Source organism: Ipomoea nil, unplaced genomic scaffold (assembly GCF_001879475.1).
Source record: "Ipomoea nil cultivar Tokyo-kokei standard unplaced genomic scaffold, Asagao_1.1 scaffold3321, whole genome shotgun sequence".
Lineage (NCBI taxonomy): Eukaryota > Viridiplantae > Streptophyta > Magnoliopsida > Solanales > Convolvulaceae > Ipomoea > Ipomoea nil.
Genome location: NW_017619749.1, coordinates 956,968 through 974,945, shown reverse-complemented (window position 1 = coordinate 974,945; position 17,978 = coordinate 956,968). Strand labels below are relative to the sequence as shown.

The 17,978-nt window shown below is 36.9% G+C and overlaps 4 protein-coding genes, 1 long non-coding RNA gene and 1 pseudogene across 8 annotated transcripts; 3 read left to right on the top strand and 3 right to left on the bottom strand.

Moving 5' to 3' along the window:
• Positions 1-576: 576 nt before the first annotated feature.
• Positions 577-4,433, bottom strand: LOC109170562. Its single transcript, XM_019319728.1, has 4 exons — positions 3,615-4,433; positions 3,416-3,477; positions 1,332-3,321; positions 577-1,257 (listed from the first exon to the last, which is right to left on the bottom strand). Exons 1-4 carry the CDS (start codon positions 3,721-3,723, stop codon positions 692-694), a joined length of 2,727 nt encoding a protein of 908 aa, XP_019175273.1. The 5' UTR covers positions 3,724-4,433; the 3' UTR covers positions 577-691.
• A 319-nt stretch (positions 4,434-4,752) lies between these two features.
• Positions 4,753-5,364, top strand: LOC109170565. The gene has a single exon (XM_019319730.1). It carries the CDS (start codon positions 4,765-4,767, stop codon positions 5,338-5,340), a length of 576 nt encoding a protein of 191 aa, XP_019175275.1. The 5' UTR covers positions 4,753-4,764; the 3' UTR covers positions 5,341-5,364.
• Positions 5,365-7,806: 2,442 nt separating this feature from the next.
• LOC109169773 lies at positions 7,807-9,160 on the bottom strand (annotated as a pseudogene).
• Positions 9,161-9,798: 638 nt separating this feature from the next.
• On the top strand, positions 9,799-11,889 carry LOC109170568. Of its 2 annotated transcripts, XR_002052467.1 has the most exons (3): positions 9,817-10,057; positions 10,148-10,217; positions 10,314-11,889. It is a non-coding gene; the product is annotated as an uncharacterized LOC109170568 (long non-coding RNA). The 2 variants fall into 2 exon arrangements; XR_002052466.1 differs by having other exon boundaries at positions 9,799-10,217.
• Positions 11,890-12,804: 915 nt separating this feature from the next.
• On the top strand, positions 12,805-14,529 carry LOC109170510 (death domain-associated protein 6-like). 3 transcript variants are annotated; one of them, XM_019319659.1, is made up of 2 exons: positions 12,805-13,687; positions 13,983-14,529. In XM_019319659.1, the coding sequence occupies exon 2, from the start codon at positions 13,986-13,988 to the stop codon at positions 14,358-14,360; it is 375 nt and encodes a 124-aa protein (XP_019175204.1). In that variant the 5' UTR covers positions 12,805-13,687; positions 13,983-13,985; the 3' UTR covers positions 14,361-14,529. The 3 variants fall into 3 exon arrangements, with proteins under 3 accessions (XP_019175204.1, XP_019175203.1, XP_019175202.1); XM_019319658.1 differs by having other exon boundaries at positions 12,805-13,741; XM_019319657.1 differs by having other exon boundaries at positions 12,805-13,800.
• Positions 14,530-14,711: 182 nt separating this feature from the next.
• Positions 14,712-17,972, bottom strand: LOC109170508 (DUF21 domain-containing protein At1g47330). Its single transcript, XM_019319653.1, has 12 exons — positions 17,496-17,972; positions 17,103-17,179; positions 16,921-17,004; positions 16,704-16,817; positions 16,518-16,604; positions 16,280-16,419; positions 16,100-16,187; positions 15,933-16,006; positions 15,712-15,830; positions 15,338-15,576; positions 15,199-15,245; positions 14,712-15,107 (listed from the first exon to the last, which is right to left on the bottom strand). Exons 1-12 carry the CDS (start codon positions 17,671-17,673, stop codon positions 15,008-15,010), a joined length of 1,347 nt encoding a protein of 448 aa, XP_019175198.1. The 5' UTR covers positions 17,674-17,972; the 3' UTR covers positions 14,712-15,007.
• Between the last annotated feature and the right edge of the window lie 6 nt (positions 17,973-17,978).

Sequence of the window (17,978 nt, the reverse complement as noted above, 5' to 3'; positions counted from 1 at the left end):
TTTAATATCCATCCATATACCTTAATTAGAATGCAAGATTTCAATGGCTATGGACCCATGTAGGTCAAATCTTGAGTTATAATCAAACCTATAGCTTAAACTATCTAAATTAAGTATATTACCACTCACCAACAACATATGATTCAAAAAGTGGAGGGAGCTTGATTCCCTTTAAACAAAATTTTTGATTGAATCTCGAAGCTGGGTATATAAAAGAATTTATATATTTTGATTAATAAAACTAGTCAACTCGACTTAATTGCCTCATTAATAACATTTTTAATAAGCTTGCAAAGCTATTTAAAGTGAAACTAGCTTTGCAAATTTAACTCGCAGTTATAACATAAAGTTAAATTTGAAACCAATACTATTATCCGACCAACTTGGCCGGTTGCCTGTAACATCCTTTTTCAAAAGCCAGATTCTTGATGGGTTTTTCTTAACCTGTTGCATGCTACTACTAAAATTTCTTCTGCAAAAATCAGCAATATTATGTACTGTTTTAGTTCATCATCAGTTGATCACAAAGCCCTTGACTTTTTCTTATTTTTAATCTTCAAAATGAGGACATGCATATACTGAACCATTCATGAGCTTTGATTTCAAGAATAAAAAAACTATTGAAGAAAAGAAATCAGCTTTGATGGTTTCATTTCAATCTTTACAGAACTAAATGCTTATTTCAGAGGCATTATAATAAGTCGATGGTGATCTCATCTATGAGTCCCTTAAGCAAATGCTTTTCAACATCCTTTGCAATCTCATCTTTTTCTAGGAAGCCAAACATGGTCTCATCCCACCCAAAATCCCACATACAGTTGATGTCCGGGTCGCGATTTCGCATGTCTTTCGCAAGCATATTGTTGAAATACTCCGATGAATCGCACGATTCCCAGCCATAGGAGCTCAGCTTCTCAAAGTCTCTGCACAGTTGCTTGATCAGATCATCTAAAGATCTTACCTTGGTGTAGCTGATGCATATTTTCGCACAGGGATGGAGTGAGAGTTCTTGCCTCCTTGCTTTTCTTCTCAGTACTTCATAGCCACAGTCTTCTGTGAGCTTAAAGTCTGCACCTTGGTTGATATGATCAGTGGCATGGAGGACGCTGATCGGTAAGTTGAGCTTCAGAAGCGCCTCTGCAGTGCTGAGGAATAGATGGCTTTTGATCAGTGTCTCCTTAAGATGTTTTTCTGATTCAGTCAGTGGCTCGGGCAGTGCGGATGCAAAAGTCTCAGTTTTTAGTCCTGCTGGGGTTTCTGCAACAATCAGAGAGTTATTGTTTCTTTGCTCTAATTGGATTCACTAAAAAAAAAGACAAATATGTAAGTACCTGGAGTTTTGGTGGGCGTGATTTTAAGCTCTTTGTCTTTTGGTTCACTGGCTACTTCTGATGTTTCAAATTCAGAGATGTTTCCATTTGATTCCTTGGAATGTTCTTCGCTCGATTTGCCTGCTTTCACGGCTGTGCTGCTGTTCACATTACGTTTCGTCTGTTTTTTCACTTGCAATATTGGTAGCTGCTGTTTCGATGGCCCAGCCATGGGTTTGGGGGTTTCTTTTCTACCATCCAATCCTTTTATATTTTTAGATGCTTCTTTTCTGTGGATTTGAATGTAACTTTCTTTCTTCTTTATGACTGGCACCTTGATAGGCTTCTCTTGTGCAACCTTCTGGATTCTAGGTGTTAATTGCATAGTGGCTCTAGGCCCTGAAGATTTCCCATTTTTGGCAAGCTCTTTAGGGTGTATGCTGTTTGAGAGATCTTTCTGAGGCCTTGCAAACTTGCCATTTTGGGCTTGGTTCTGTGAAGGTTGCCTTTTTTGAACACTACCTGTTTTATTCCTTAATGTTTGTGAAATTCTGGTCTCTACTTGACCTCCATTGGGCTTCCTGACTTCCAATTTTTGCTCTTTTCTATCTGATTGGTTCTTGTCCTCCATCCCATCAGGTTTTCTTGGCTTTTGCAGTCGAGGAGCTTCAGTCTTTTCCAGGGGAGTTTGTTGGTTCTCCGGGAGAAATCTGTCGGCTACTTTGTTTTCTGTCTGATGTATGTTCTTCCTGTGCTTGGTTCTTTGCGGCGACAAGTTTTCAGCGACTTCCATCTTGTGCTTTTGTGGAAGGTTTGGCTGTGCCTCGTTCTTCGAGATGGTTTCACTGCTTCCATGATTCGGTGGCTCTTTCTCCATTTTCAGGAGATTTCCAGGGAGTTGATAGATTTGAGCAATGTTGGTTTGGTGATTCTGTCTAACTGCTTGTTTCGCACCCTTCTGATGTGAGATTATTGTATCAGAGGCAACCATGGCAGAACCACCATCTTTAAGGGGAACTATGGCATCCAGAGATGGCAACACATTCTTGGATTGTTTAGTTTTCTTATCAATGTTGTGGGGTGGCTTGTTTTCTGAATCAGCAGTCGATCGAACGCTGGAATGTGCAGTTTTCTTCAGGTCTGGAGATTCTTTCTTCTTCGAGGTTGATGGCTGTCTTGATGCCTTCATATCTGCAGTTTGGGGAACTTCATCCAGTCCCATAAGTTTTGCAATGACATTTGAAATTCTCCCTTTTTCTGCTCCAGTTATTGATGAATTTGGCTGGTTTTTGGGCTCCAAATTTGCAGAAAGAGCCTTAAAAACTGAAGGGGAAAGAGGTTTCTTTTCATTTGGATATGTCAGGGCTAGAAGTCGCGGTTCACTCGTCTCCTTCTTGCTGTGTGATTTTCTGGAGGGTTTATCAAATGAGAATCTTGGAAGGTCCAGTTGAAGCTTCTGGTCTGCTGTTTCTGCAGCACTATCGTCATCTTCATCTTCATCGAGCAACGTTATCCGGTTCTTTCGTTGAGGTTTGATCATGTAGTTGGATGTTTCCTGCAGATTTACAAGCATTCTCAGGGATGACTCCAAATCCATGGCACCTTTCAAGAGCTCCTTCCCAACTTCAACTGAGTATCTGTCAAAGTTAACGCCATCCGAGCAGGCTTTGAGGATCTGGTTTATCCTCTGTATCCCTTTCGAGATTTCGCTGACTTGAACACTTGAGAGAGTAACAATCTGGCTGCTTGAAGGATGACCTCTCCTTTCCATTTTCCCCAAGTCCAGTGATCTCTGCCCGATTTGATGGATAAATCCCAGCACTGAATTGTTGGATGAAGAGTTGAGTTTCGTAAACTTCCCTCGATTTTCGATGGCAAATGTGATTGCCATGGACAGATCTATCTTTCTTCCAGCTGCATAAGGAACAATCTGCCCAGCAGATTCTTGAACATGGAATGATCTGTTGCCCCCCCTCCCAGATATCTGTGAATTCCTTGTTCTTGAACCTGCCTGTAAATGGAGTAAGTGAAATTACTCAATTATGTTATCATAATTCATAACAAAGATAAAGAACTCTTCCAAGTTTTCTGCAGTTAGAACTTACAGATTCTAGAGTTTTTATCTGTCGAGAACCCCGGTGAGGTTGTCCAGCATTTGCATATCCTCCTGGTTTCAGGTAGTCATAGAGTTAAACAACTTAACATGCTATCATTCTACAGACATTTTGCCATTATATAAATATGGAAGAGTTCATAAGTTTTCTGGTTCTTGGTAAGCAATAAATGATCTGCCCGAGTATTTACCTCTTGACGCGGAGTGTGAATTCCCAGAATTCTGAGCAGCACCCATCCGTTCCTTCCTGAGCCGGAGATCGTGCAGCAGCTTCTGTGCCAAGTCTGATCTTGCTGCCATGTTTTCCCGCGAAGATGGAGCTTTTTTTCAGTAAGACTGGAAAGTGCAGAACTGGGGAATGGGAAATGGGAATGTTTCTTGGATTGAGTTTTGGCTTGGTGAAATGTCTGTCACTTAGGTGGGAAGCCTTATTCAGTGTTTGGTAAGATGGGAGCTTGGGGAAAAATCAATGATAAGAATAAGTTGGGGGATTTTCACCAGGCATATATCTTACTTCTATTCTAATCCAAGCAATGTATGCAAGTTTCAACAGCTTCAGACAAAAGATTTCTTTACTGGAATCTGCTTCTTCTCCTTCTTCTTCCACTAAAGTGAGATCTAACATGGGTAACATGGTTTTTGCAGCATAATATATATGATTGTTCCTTTTTCACACTGGGAATGATTTGCACTTCTCAGTTTGGTTAGTGGAGATGGATGGCTGGCTGGCTATCTTCTGTTTAGTAAAAGTGCAGATTCTGCACATACAGCATTGATGCTGCCTTTGTAACAAAGCATACAAACATTTTTCTGCACAAACTTCCAACCCTGCATTTGAATTTGTGGTGTTAATCTCTGATATAGAAAGTCCACAGTCACTATCCAAATATGTATTTTGAGTGAAATTTGTCTTGTGACTCTAGCCAGTAAAGGACCATAATGAGGTAAATCGCTACCAACTTAGCTGGGGTTGCCTCCTACTTTATTTATCCCGACAAGTGTAAAGAGTATGATATATTATATTTTATTGTATCGGACACAACTTGTAGCAGTATTGACCGAATCGAAGCAACAGAACATAACATACACTGATGCTGATTGACACAGTAAAAAATATAAAAATAAAAAATTCACCACCAGAATTAATGAGTGATGATGAAAAGAAGAAAGGGTTTGATTTGGTCAATGATTGGAAGTAACAATAATTTGTAACCAACATATCCCGAAACAAAAGGTTTTGCACGTAAAATAAAAAGAAACAGAAAAAGAAAAATTATTATGTATAAGAATCCTCCTATATCTTCTTACATCACAATCCACTCAGTGAAAGAAAACTCAGAAATGGATTCTCATTGCAAAAACGCATTGTTCTTCGCGTTTTCGGTTGTCATTTGCCTTCAATTTGTTGCTATAGATGCAAATCCATTTTTAATCGATGCAATTTGCTTGAAAACTCTCAAGCCTAGCTTTTGTTCACAACAATTGAGATCAGATTCTCGCTCCATTGGCGCAAATTACACCACTTTGGCCAAAATTTTACTAGACAAAGTGGAGTCAAGAGTGGTTTCTATGAAAGATGTTATTCGAGTGATTTTAAAACAGAATTTACCCGTTAATCAACAATTACGGCTTGCAACGTGCTTGGATGGTTGCAATGAGGCAATTGTTGACGCTTCTTGGTGCAAATATGCTTTGAAATTGGGATCGGGAGACTTTAAGGGACTAAAATCTCAAGCTTTTTCACTTCTGAATCATTTCAAGAAGTGTGATGGTTTATTTGAAAAGTCTCCTGCTGAACCTTTGAAGATTAAGGAAGCTAGTGGGAAGATTCAAGAACTTTGTAATGCTATTTTGGTTATTAGCAAACTTGGGGTACTAGAACACCCGTTTGATGTGTGCTCGGGATTTAATTGTTGAAGGATGTAAGCATGTATTTTGCATTTGTTGTTGTTGTCTTTTTAATAAAGATTTCCCTTCATGTAAAAAAAAAGTGTTTTGATCATTTGAAATATAATATTTTGAATACTATATGTTTAATTTTTAAATTTAAAAATTGAACTGTTTTAGACACAAAATCTATCTAATTACTTCAAAGAAGATAAACATATAAATCAAAATTATTTCCTTATTGTTTAATCTGTTCAATTGCAAATTTGCAACCATTGAGTCGTTCTCAACCGCGTTTCTTCCCATCCCAGCTTATCATTACCAATAGCTCTTTTAATTGTAGTAATTGCAAGGACAATAGCTCTTTTAATCGTATTAATTAATTAATTAATGTGATATCAAGTCTGCTCTTTGGTTACAACTGTCATACTAAAAGCAAAAATGAGTAGAAAGACATTATACGTGTTGTCACATTAAGATATATAGGGTGCTTTTTATTTTTTTTTTGAAAAAAAATATAGAGTTTGTTGAAACGTAACTTTATTTGACACGTATTTTGTGTTATCTTAATACGTGGCACCACCGCTTTTCCTAGTCTATGCTTTCATTGTCAATAATATTTTTTGGGTAGCTAAAGAAGCCAGCTCTCATTACTTCAAAGCGTATACGAGATAAATATTGCTCTTATATGAAATAGTCTATAAAATACATTAAAAAGTAACATTTTAAAATATTATTTTGTTCATATCCCTCCTAAATTTCTTATCCGACATAACATTCGAGTAATTGATCCACTAACTAGTAATAATAATTTAAAAAAAAAAAGTAAAATAACCATCCAAACAATGTCATATCAAGATAAAAATTAAATTAAAAAAAAAAGTGAAAAGAGTCAAATAAGCCACTAAACTTTATACGAAAAATTAGTTAGCCCCCAGAACTTTAAAAAGTAGCAATTAAACACATCAACTTTTGACTTTCATGTATTTAGGCCCAAAAAATGGATATTTGCATGTAACAGGGCGTTTGGTTTGAAGGAAGGAATTAAGGGGGAATGGAAATGAGAGAAGTGATATAAAGACTAAAATACCATATTATGTAATAATATTAATAATAATAACATTCAAAGATAAATATGTCATTTTCTTCCTTTTCCCTTTTCTTTGTATGGATGAATTGCAATTCATATGGGATCTATGAATTGAAGTGATATAAAGACTAAAATACCATTATGTAATAATATTAATAATAATAACATTCAAAGACAAATATGTCATTTTCTTCCTTTTCCCTTTTCTTTGTATGGATGAATTGCAATTCATATGGGATCTATGAATTGCAATTCAATGAATTGACAGCACGTTTGGTTCACGGAATGAATTTTGAAGTAATAGGAATGTTATTCCATAAGGAATGGAATATGTAATGAATAGAATATGAATTGTATTATATTGTTTGGTTCGCAGAAAGAATATACTTTAGGAATTATATTACAGTGTTTGGTTGATTTAAGGAATAGAAATGAAATATGTTTTAAAATACATAAATACTCTTATAAAAATATGTGATGGTGGTGCTGGCGGCGACGGCGGTTGTTGCGGTGGTTACAGTGGCGCTGCGATGGTAGTGGCGGTGGTAAAATAGGAAATAAATTTAATTGGGGGGTAAAATAGGAAATAAAAACTTTAGGCTATTCCTAAGTTCTCAGGAATAGCCTAATACCAGGAGGCCCAGGAATCTCTATTCCCCTTGCAAAGGGAATACGACATTCCCGGGAACAATGTTTCTGGGAATACAAGTGGTTACCAAACAGAGTAATAGGCCTATTACTGAGAATGCTATGACATTCCAGGCCTATTCCGTGAACCAAAGAGCCTATGAGGGAATTGCAATTCTCTCCAACAAAAAATATAGCTTATCATTTCATTGAATTGCAATTCAATGCCTATGCAATCCATGCCAAACCAATAATAAATCTCCATACTTTATACGAAAAAATAGTTAGGCCTCTGAACTTTAAAAAAGTAGCAATTAAACACATCAACTTTTGACTTTTGTGCATTTAGACCCAAAAAATAAATATTTGCCTGTAAATGCATGTAGCATCTTATGTGGCATTATACGTGTCATTTTTATTAATAAAATAATATTTATTTTTTTTAAAGCATTCACGTCAAAAGCAGCTATGGTTGCCTTCTTCCTCATTCTTCCAAGAAGGAAATGATTTTATTTTTATTTAAAAAAAAAAAAAGGTTGAAGCTTGAATGCCGCCATGGCCGACATATTTGAAAACAAAGAAGGGAAAGATGTTAAAAAAAAGAAGAAGAGAAGAGGTTGAAGGTAGCTATAGTCATGGCTGCCTTCTTATTCTCTGACCGATGGCGGCGGCGAGCAACAAACAAATCGTGAGGGAAAATGTTTATTTACTTATTATTATAGATATAGATGATTTTTAATTTTAATAACTTTTTTTAAAAGTTTGCATGCGTAGCAATTTCAGATGATACCACGTAAGAGGTTACCTGCATTTACAAGTAAATATTTGATTTTTAGGTTTAAATGCACAAGCATAAAAAATTAATGTGTTTAATTGTTAATTTTAAAAAGAGTTCATACCCAAAATGGTCCTCCGACTATTAGATAATACTCGATTTTGTCCCAAAGTATTAACCGTACTCAATTTAATCCTCTAACTTTTAAAATAGTATCCAATGTGATCCTCCATTAGAATTTCCATCCATCCACCGTTATTTTGAATGGCGTATACGTCATTTTAGTTGAAGCCCTTCTTCCCCGCCTCTTTTTTTTTTTTTTTTTTTTTTTTTTTTTTTACGTTTCTCACTATTATTAAGTCCTCGGCTACGCCCAATTCCCAATTTGGGTAAACCCCGATTTAGTCCGTCTAGCAAAACACATGCTTTACACTATTTCTGGCTGTATATGTAACCACATCGTTCACAATTTCCTTGTTCTGGCATTTTTGTGGAAGTCGAGATCCTGAAGTCCTCACCAGATTTAAGGATATCCAGTATGGATCGTGGTCTGATTCTCTCTAAATCCTTAATGAACTCACGAGCAAAGCCACGGTATGCATTTGGAGAGTAAATGCATTCAGTGGAGAAGTAATCCAACTTTTTAAAGTACGCATACATAACAATTTCCTTCTCGTATGTGTACTTGAAAGGCTTGCATCTAGGAATAGGTCCATCTTCTCCAGTAACTATAGATGTACACCTACTCAACCTGGCAATATCATCACGTAATATGTTCAAAAGAACTGTTTCAGCTATATCATCTGCATTATGCCCAGTTACTAGCTTGCCCACTTTTAGCAATACAGCAACACGGTCAGGGGCCTAGAGACGGAAAACACCACAAAAGTGCAGTTGTTCTTTAGACCTATCAACTTTATTATTTCATCCATTTTCCATCCATACAGATCCTTATAGGAAATAACTTTCCTTGAAAGTCCATACTGGATTTCATTTCTTTTAACAGTTTCAAGAGAATCATCCCTGTAACCAGTGATACCTTCATCCACAGATAACAGGAAGAGATCCAGGACATAATTGTGCATGCGATTCAACTCTGACATGACATAAGCAAGAACCATGGAGTCTTTCCCGCCAGAAGCGCCAATAGCGATGCGTTCGCTGGGCTTGAAGAGTTGGTTGTCAGCGATAACCCTATGGATCTCATCCTCGAAAACTTCGTAGAAGCACTCCCTGCATATTTGTTGAAGAGTTTTAGGGCGTTTCAGGGTGGCGCGTCTTTCATTGCAAATAACGCACTATCTACCCTTCGGTTTTGCCACCGCCGTCGCCGACTCCATGTAGATGGCAACTGCGTCGTCGCCTGGGTTTGGGTGCTCATTGTTCGCTGAGCCGCAGGGCCTCCAAGACGTTGACTAGAGGAATAAATGAGTTTGGACTAAGTAAATTGACTTCTTTGCCCTAAAAATAACGGTGGATGGATGGAAATTCTAACGAAGGATTACATTGGGTACTATTTTAAAAGTTAGAGGATTAAATTGAGTATGGTTAATACTTTGAGACAAAGCGAGTATTAGCTAATAGTTAGAGGATCATTTTGAATATTAACGCTTTTAAAAATTTAGAAGTCTAATTGACTTATCGTATAATGTTCAGTAATTTATTTAACTTTTTTCTCAAAAAATTAAAATTTAAGAATAAATAGCATTCCTCTTAAAAATATATGTAACAAAAACTAAACAAAAATCATATTTTACCCACTCCACCGCCTCTTCCCAATAATATTCTTAACTTACCGGTATAAGTAAAATACGTTGCAACTTCATACTATTTTCCGAGTCAAAAACCACGAAACTTTCCCCCAATAGAACTCTATCGCCAACCGTCCATTTATTTCCACAATATTTTATTCAAACCCGCCCCGAAATCTACGTCCATGCTTATCACACCATAAAGATATCCACCCACTCTTCCAATCTCAGCCGTTAGATCCTTCCACGCCCTCAATAAATTACGTAACGCCTCAGAAATTGTTATCGCATTTTACAGCCGTCTGGCCTCTTGTCGTTTGTACTTTCTCTGCAGATATGCAAATTTGTTCAGATCTATGCGACCAGCGATGTTTTCCGTCGATGCTTCCTTAATTTCCTTATAGATCGATCGACGATCTATTGATTGAGCATGATTTTGTTGGTAGTTGATGAACATCGGAGGATAAGCCGTATCTGATGACGGTTGGTGCTGCATCGTCGGAGGTAATCTGACTAGTCTTCAATTACTGTAATTTCTAATTCGTTTTACTGTTTTTCGAGTTGTTTCGCCTGAGTTTCCGTGATGTCGCGAAGGACATGGCGGTTGCTATCTTCTCTCGCCTCTATTAGCTGTCTGATTGTTCGCTCTCACCGATTTGGTGAGGTTGGTGTTCTTATCGGCTGATGATTTTCGATTTTATATTCTGTTAAAGGTTTTGTAGCATTTTGTTTTGATTTAGTTTATCCTGTGAATTTCCAGATCATTGTGAAAGCAACTATGATTGCTTGGTTTTTTGTTTGATCGGCTATGTGGATGTTTCTATTTTGGACCACCGGAGCTGATCGAATGTGACCTATTTGATCGGATGGTCTAGATTGGGAAAATGAAGTGCTGTGTTGATCAAGGTTAAGATGGTTTATTGATTGTTCCGTTGATTTATGTTTCGCTCTTTATTTAAGCTTGTGAATGGTGATAATCATGCATTTGTATAATATAGGTAGAGACGAGGCGATACGGTAGGCAGGATAATGAGTTGATAACTGTGTTACGTAGTTACTGTTGTCTATCGACCTTTGCCATGATGGGTGCGCTCGCATGGCAGGTCAACAACCCTAATAAAATTTCTGTTTTTTGTTTTTGGAGAGGAGATGGCACGGGATTGCCCGGCTCTCCTTTCCGGTGTGTCGTGTCCCTCTTTTTTTTCCTCTTCTCTTTCTCTTTGCCTCCTGCTCCCGTCTACAAGTTCTCAACCCTTCAGAGCAAACTATTCTGTTGCTTCACTTGCTTGTCCATGAATAAATACACATATCATGGATAAAGTAACTTAAAGCACAATTGTATATCCGTACGACACCAACAAGAGCAAGAAAACTATCAACTACCGGGACTTTTAAGGTATTATCAGTTCACCACTGAACGACTACTTCAAGGTACACAATATAATTCCCTTTTTGTTATTTTGATTATTCAGAATTCTGTAATAAAATGTTGATTTCAGATATTTTTATTATTAAGCACGAAATTCCCAAATATTAACACGATCAAGGCAACTTACACAAAGAAATGGATTCTATTTTTCCATCATTCTCCAGTAACGTTAATGCAGTTGTCAGCTATTACTAGTATTACTTATGTATTTGTCAGCTTACTTATTAAGTTCAAATTATCCACGGATTTCAGCAGGTTTATTTTAACATTCATGTATTTTGAATAGTGAGTATATTAGATTTATATATCCAAAAACACAATGTTATTTTTTAGCATTGGTTATTTTGCTATACTGAGTTTCTCACATCATTTTCAACTTGATGACAATGGGGACTAAAAGTGATAAAAGCTTCATACTACTTTTGGAATATACATTTCATCGTCTTGATATTGTAATTGTTTGGCAGTTAATATTCTTTGCAGAGTACAATGTATCATTATAAATATTTAGATTTAGATTAGATTTTTTGTTACTTGTAAGCCAAAGAGCTATATAGCAATAGATGAGAAAGTGAGTGTGTAACTTGTTCTATTGTTGGCAGACAGTTTTCAAGTTAATGATGATACCACTGGCAATCCTTTTAGTTATGCACTCTTCTTTCTCAGAAGGGAAGTATTCTCTGCCTCTTATCACCTTCTTCATATGCACTTCTCAAAGATAATGGAATCATGTAAAGCTGGAAGTATCAACTATACTTGGATGTTTCCGCGGAAGATTTGAGGTCTCTGAAGAAAGATCATTGGTAATTGTTTAATGGATGTTGTGTTCTGGACATGGCAACTTAGCAATGATTGTGAATTAATTTTCTCGCTATATATACTATGTTTTATTTTGCATTTACATCAACTTTGGGTGATTTTGCAATTATACTCCAAAGTCAAAATGGATGTTTGACATTGCCTGAGTCTTTGTTGCATTCTCAACTGGGTTGGATTTAGTTTGTTTAGTATGCAAATCTGAATTTTTTAAAATTTGGTGGTTTTATTATTTATCCTGTCCTTTTTTAAAGAATCTTCTGAGAAAAATTAGTGTAAAATACCTGAAAACAGTTGGCGATACATTGACGATGATCATTTTTTTATTTGAGTTATTATTTCTCCGTATGTTTTTTCTTTTAGAAGTATTTTTTATTTTTATTAGTTCTAATAAAAATTTTGTTCTACCATTTCAAATTACAGAGTTAAGAGAACTTTTTACAATAGTAGACGTATTTATATATGGTAGTGAAATAAAACAATCTTTTGAATTGTCTAGAGTTCATGATTTAATTTTCAGAGTACAAAGTTCATGGTTTAATTAAATTAATTATGAGGTTAATGTTTATAGCTACAAGTGCATTTGAAGTGGTTTATGCCTGATATTTCGTAAGGATGGGTCTAGGAGCTCGAGTTGGAAGAGCGCTCAAATGTTGCATTTGAGAGGATGGTGGTTCGAATCCACCTGGACTCCTATTGACTTTCGTGGGCATGTTATTAGATTTTCTGCTGTTCAATAAAATTCATTAAGTTCTTCTATGTGTTATGAAATGGGTGATAGGCTATTGAATTATATATATGTTATTTTACGGTCTATATTTTGTATTTTATAATATTTTTTTTTTTTTTGGTTTTGTTTAGGTGTATTTCCGTATTATTGAGTTTTACTACATGGTACGTCCTTCACGATGAGTGTTGATATTAACAAGAGAGTGAAGTGGAAGTAAGAAATGAATTCCATGTAGTATTTTTCTTATTTATTTGTTTTCTTTTTAGCTGGTGTTATATAGAGTCTACTTTTTAGGTGTGGCCTAGCAAGTATGTAGTGCCAAATTTTAGTGGCCAATCAAAGTTCCCATTTTCTTCTGTTGATTGTGGCCCATCAATAAAATTTTATCATCATCATAAAGATTAAGAAGAAAAAAAACAAAAATCCTGGAAATAAAAAAAGGCTTGCATTCTTTTCTACTTTTAGAGAGGGGGACAATAGCTCACAAGTCACAACATTGCATAACGACAGTGGACTCAGACTGGAATGGTGTCCCCACTATTCCCACCTTGACTTAACTCCAAACAAACCCTGGTTGGATAAAACATAGCCAATTAGCCATAGTCTTTTCCCAAGTATTTTCTCTCAATTTTCAATTACTAATTTTATAATTTATAGTCATAAATCATTGTCTACAGAGCATTTTTTTTTAAAAAAAAAAAAAAAAAAAAACCAATTTGTGATGAAGTGAGTCCATTTTCCAGATATATTTTTTGGGGCCACGAAATAGTTTTCTCTCCTGCCTTAGTTTTTTTCTCACTTTCCTGACCCCATGCTTTAGCTTTCTTATCCTAAACGCCGACTAGCAATGCAAACACACCTTTAGTCTTTAGACTATTAATTATTCTTATTTTTTAATAATCCATCTGAGGAGCATTAAAGAAATAAGGATGGGATGAAAAACACGTAGGCAGAGAAAAGGAAAGATATGGGGGCTTAGTGGCTCCTCTTTTTCATATATTGCCTCATTTTCTTCCATCCCAATACTTCCTTTCCATTTGGTCTTCACTTGCAATACAAGAGCTTGCAGGTTTTTTTTTTGTTTTGTTTTTGATACATTAGTTTTCCAGCTCTCGTACTAATTTTAAGCCCCAGAACTCTATCCAAAATCATCAAAAAGGTAAATTGCAAGTCGCCCAAACAGCAACTTGCAACTTTTTTTGGAATCCAAAGGGTCAGCTCTGTTTTGAATTTCTTCCCCTATGAACTGTGATTGGATTGTTGGAATTACAGGTTTAATGATTTGAATAAATGAGCTAGCTTCTTGAAATATATCTCTATACTCTTTACCACTGTCAACTTGTTTTGTTGAGTGAAGGGTTGTTTGTGGAAGAATAGAATATCAAAAGAGTTTCAAGTTTGGTTTTGTTTTCAAGATTGGATTTTTTTTTTCTTTTTTTGTTTTGGAGCTGTAGATAATGGGGAAGAAGAAGGCTGTGAGGAAGATAAAGGAGTTGTCAGTAGTAGGTTCAGTGAGTGGAGAGCCTCAACAGCCGACTCCAAGGAAGAGAGGCAGGCCTAGGAAGATTGCAGCCCAGGTTGAAGAAGAAGAAGAAGAAGAAGAAGAAGAAGAGACAGAGGCAGAAGCTCAAGATGTTGCAGAGACTACTGAAGCAAAGAAACTCCAAGGAGAAGAGGAATCAGAAAATAAAGGAAAAGTAGGAGAAGGGTTTGCTTCATCAACATCCTCCAAGAAAGAAGAGGGATCATTGGAAGAAAAAGATTTGTCACAAAAACAGCAGCCTAGAACCAGCAGAGCTAGAAGAAAAAACAAGCCCAGAAAGAGCAGCTAAACTGTTCTTCTGAATCCCCTCTTTTGGGATAATTATGCTGTGTAGTTTGTGGTCATCTTTTACTCCCCTCTTATTGCTAGGAAGAAGATTTCAGTTTCAAAGGAAATGGTTATTGCCTGATTGAACTCCATAGTTAGCATTCTTGAAATGGCAAATTGTTATTATTATTCAGTAACAGCCCAAAGGTGTATACTAGGTAAACCAGCCTAGGGTGTCTATAACTGATCTGTTCAAATTAACAAGACTGATAGACCAACACACCCCCTCCCAGGAGTCGAACTTGTAACCTTGTGATTACTAAGTTTAATAGGTTATTGAATTATGAATTAATGTTTGCATCTTGAAGCTCAAGAATTTCAACACACTGGTAGCTCTCTGCATTTAACTTCTGGGAAACAAATATTTTCTGCATTCTTGATTCTAATAACACCACTGCACAAATTTCAACCAGTTACTTGATTAAGAAATGCTAGCTAACCTCTACAAGAGTCTACTACATCACACTCCTATTTTTCCAGTATTCAGATTCAGTCCAACCTTCATAATCATACAAAATAATGGCAAGAACTATGCCTCTTTGAGGTTTCTTAACAGTGGTCTTCTTCCACTTGAACTGTACACTTTGCTGTTCTTGAATCTCGAGGTTATCATTGTGGACCAGTAGAGTCTGAGCCGGATGGCAGAAGCGTCTGTGTGGAGTTCCACTCGGAAGACTTCTCCTGTGACGCGTTCATGTTTACCTTTATCCTGCAACAAAAGAGCCACACGATTGTAGTTCACATCTCGATTTGAATATAGTTAAAGAAGGTCCAGAAGAACTGCATGGTTTGAATCTTACTTGTTGTGAATGTTAACATATTCGTCGGTTTCATCAAGAATCTCCTCCTGAAAGAACGCAATAATAGTAACAGGCATGAATCAATAAAATGTAGAAATGATCTTTAAAATGTAACACTGAGTTTCTCTTTCTTGTGCACCTGAAGAAGCTCCTCGATCACATCTTCCATAGTAATCACACCTACAGCTTCTTGGTTGGGAGGGAACTCGGGAATTGGAGTCTTCTCCAGATCCAGAATGCAAAACGAGCAACCCCTATGTCTCTTCTTGAAAGCAGGAGTAGGCGGGGGACTTTTCTTAGCAATTTGATCGTCATCAGCCTTACTCAATGCCTTGTCAGCATCACGTGGAACGGATTTAGCCCCAGTATCTTCAGCATCTGCAGCAAAGAAACAACAAATCACGAGGAAGGACTTGAAATCAGATTAGAGACAGGTCTGATAAACCAAACTAAAATATCATGAGTAAAGAGAGACCAGATATTAACCACTTAGTTTCAATTCAAAGTTCAAACCTTTAGATTTGGTCCACGTTTCTCTTGTTTCATTCAGATCTCTGTAAACAACGGCAATGTGACTGTGACCCTTTTGGAATTCATTCAGAATATCATAGAGAGGCATGTTCTCCGAAACCCTGTAAAAACGTTAAAAAGAAGGCCTTGCATTCCATAAGAACTCGACAGAAATTTCAACGAATTATAGGTGGAAGAAAAGATAAACCCGAACTTAACAATACCTAGGAATTTTTCTTATAATCATCTTCCTTATAGGAACCGAATCTTCTGAATTAACTGCCAGAAGATTTTTTACCTGTAAGAAAACAAGGTCTATTAACGAAAGATTTTATGCAAATACTGAGATAAACGAACATTGCAATTTATGCAAAGCACAGAAACGAATTACCAAAATAAGTCCGATAATATTTGCTGTATTTCTATAGTATACAGGTACTCTACTATGCCCCATTGTCATTATAGAATTAAGCGTCTCCCTACACAAGAAAGTGATCAAAACGTAAAGGTCAGTACGTAAAATAGTCACAAAGTTTAAAGCTTCGAGGGAACGGTTAAAGCATAAACCCACAAATCAAGAGTTCCATCCAGATCAACAGAGAATGCCTTCGATATTGGTGTCATGGCATCTTTAGCCGTTTTCTCGGTCAGCTCAAGAGCACCAGCAATAATGGTTGTTTCGTCATGAGTCAGATCGCCTCCTTTCCCAGCCTAACATGGAATAGAAAACCAAAGTTAGGCGTAATTTAAGCGGAAAAAGAGAGATTAAGGAAGACATTACACCTTGTACACATGATATAGGACCAAACCTCGTTTCCATGAAAATCAACAAATGTTTTCAGCTCTGCCCTGCGTAGGAGAGCAGAATGGTCCTTTCCCAACATCCAGTCCAAAACCTAGAAACAACAAAACCAAACATAAGACATTTCCTAGAAATATACAAAACTCTGCAATACACACAATACTAAATCTACGTGCTTGCATATCCATTTTACCTTACTAATTGGATAAGCAACCGGGAAAAAAAGCCAAAGCAGCAGACGAACGAAAGGTGCCACTGTCGCTCCAACTGTCAATCCATAGCGAGTGCAAACTGCCTGGGGCAATATCTGCACTCACAAATACAGTTACGAATACTTACAGAACCATATGACACAACAGTTAAATCTGGAATCGAACCACACAATTATTAGGTTAGAAACAGCAGCACACCTCACCAAACATGAGAATGAGTGTAACCGACACTAGAACTGCCGCCCACGAAGGCACAAGCTTGTCCAAGAATATAGGCAGAGACTAGACGAGAAACCAAACAAAAAAAGGAATCAATAAGTTAGCAATGAGATCACACAGAACTATATTACTCCAGATCAAGTAAACCATGTCCCACAAACCTCCATTGCTAAAGAGTTGCCAATCAAGAGTGTACAAAGCAAAAGATGTTGATTTTTCACAACTGGGAGAATTTTAGCTGCAAAAGAAAAACAAAAAAAGAGTAGTAAAATTCCTGATTTAAGCACAAATATAAACACAGAAACCATTCTTGAGCTCTTGATTTAAGTTAAAAAATGTTCCTCCTTTCTAATTTAGTTCTCAAGAAAACTACATAGACTTCACCACTAAACCAATCTAAAGTACCCCAAACACGAGACAAACAAAATATTAGTGGATAAGCAAGTGAAAAGGGAAGAATTGCTGGAAAACGAAACAATAATAGATAAATCAATAAAAAATAGATGAAATAATAAAGAAATCATAAACATCAATCTGGGGGAGAGAGAGCATACAGGCATGGATACGATCTTGGGGACGGCCGGACTGGATGAGAACTTCGAGATCAACGAGGCCGAGAGACATGAGGCCAAGTGTTAGTCCGGCCATGAGACCGGCAAACGCCACCAATCCTATGCACACCAAAACATACAGCGAGAATTTCGCAGTGCAGCACGACTCTTCCGCCGCCATCTCTCTGTCTTGTTTGAGCTTTCTGGGGTGCCAAAGCTCACTTCTTTAACTTATTTCAGGCGTACACAGACACGAGATTTTCCTCGATTTACTCAACCCAGAAGCATGATTCTCTAGCATGTGAGAATGTTGTAATTATGCTCTTTTTCCCCTCTCTCTCGCTCTCTCTCTCTCTCGTTTTAAATGTGGATTTTTGACTATCTGGATTTATCTTTCACTTTCCTTTTCACCTCTAATGGAGGATGAGCCCTGCCTACCCCTACACAACATCTCTGAGTTAAACTTCAAACTTCTGACTTTAATTG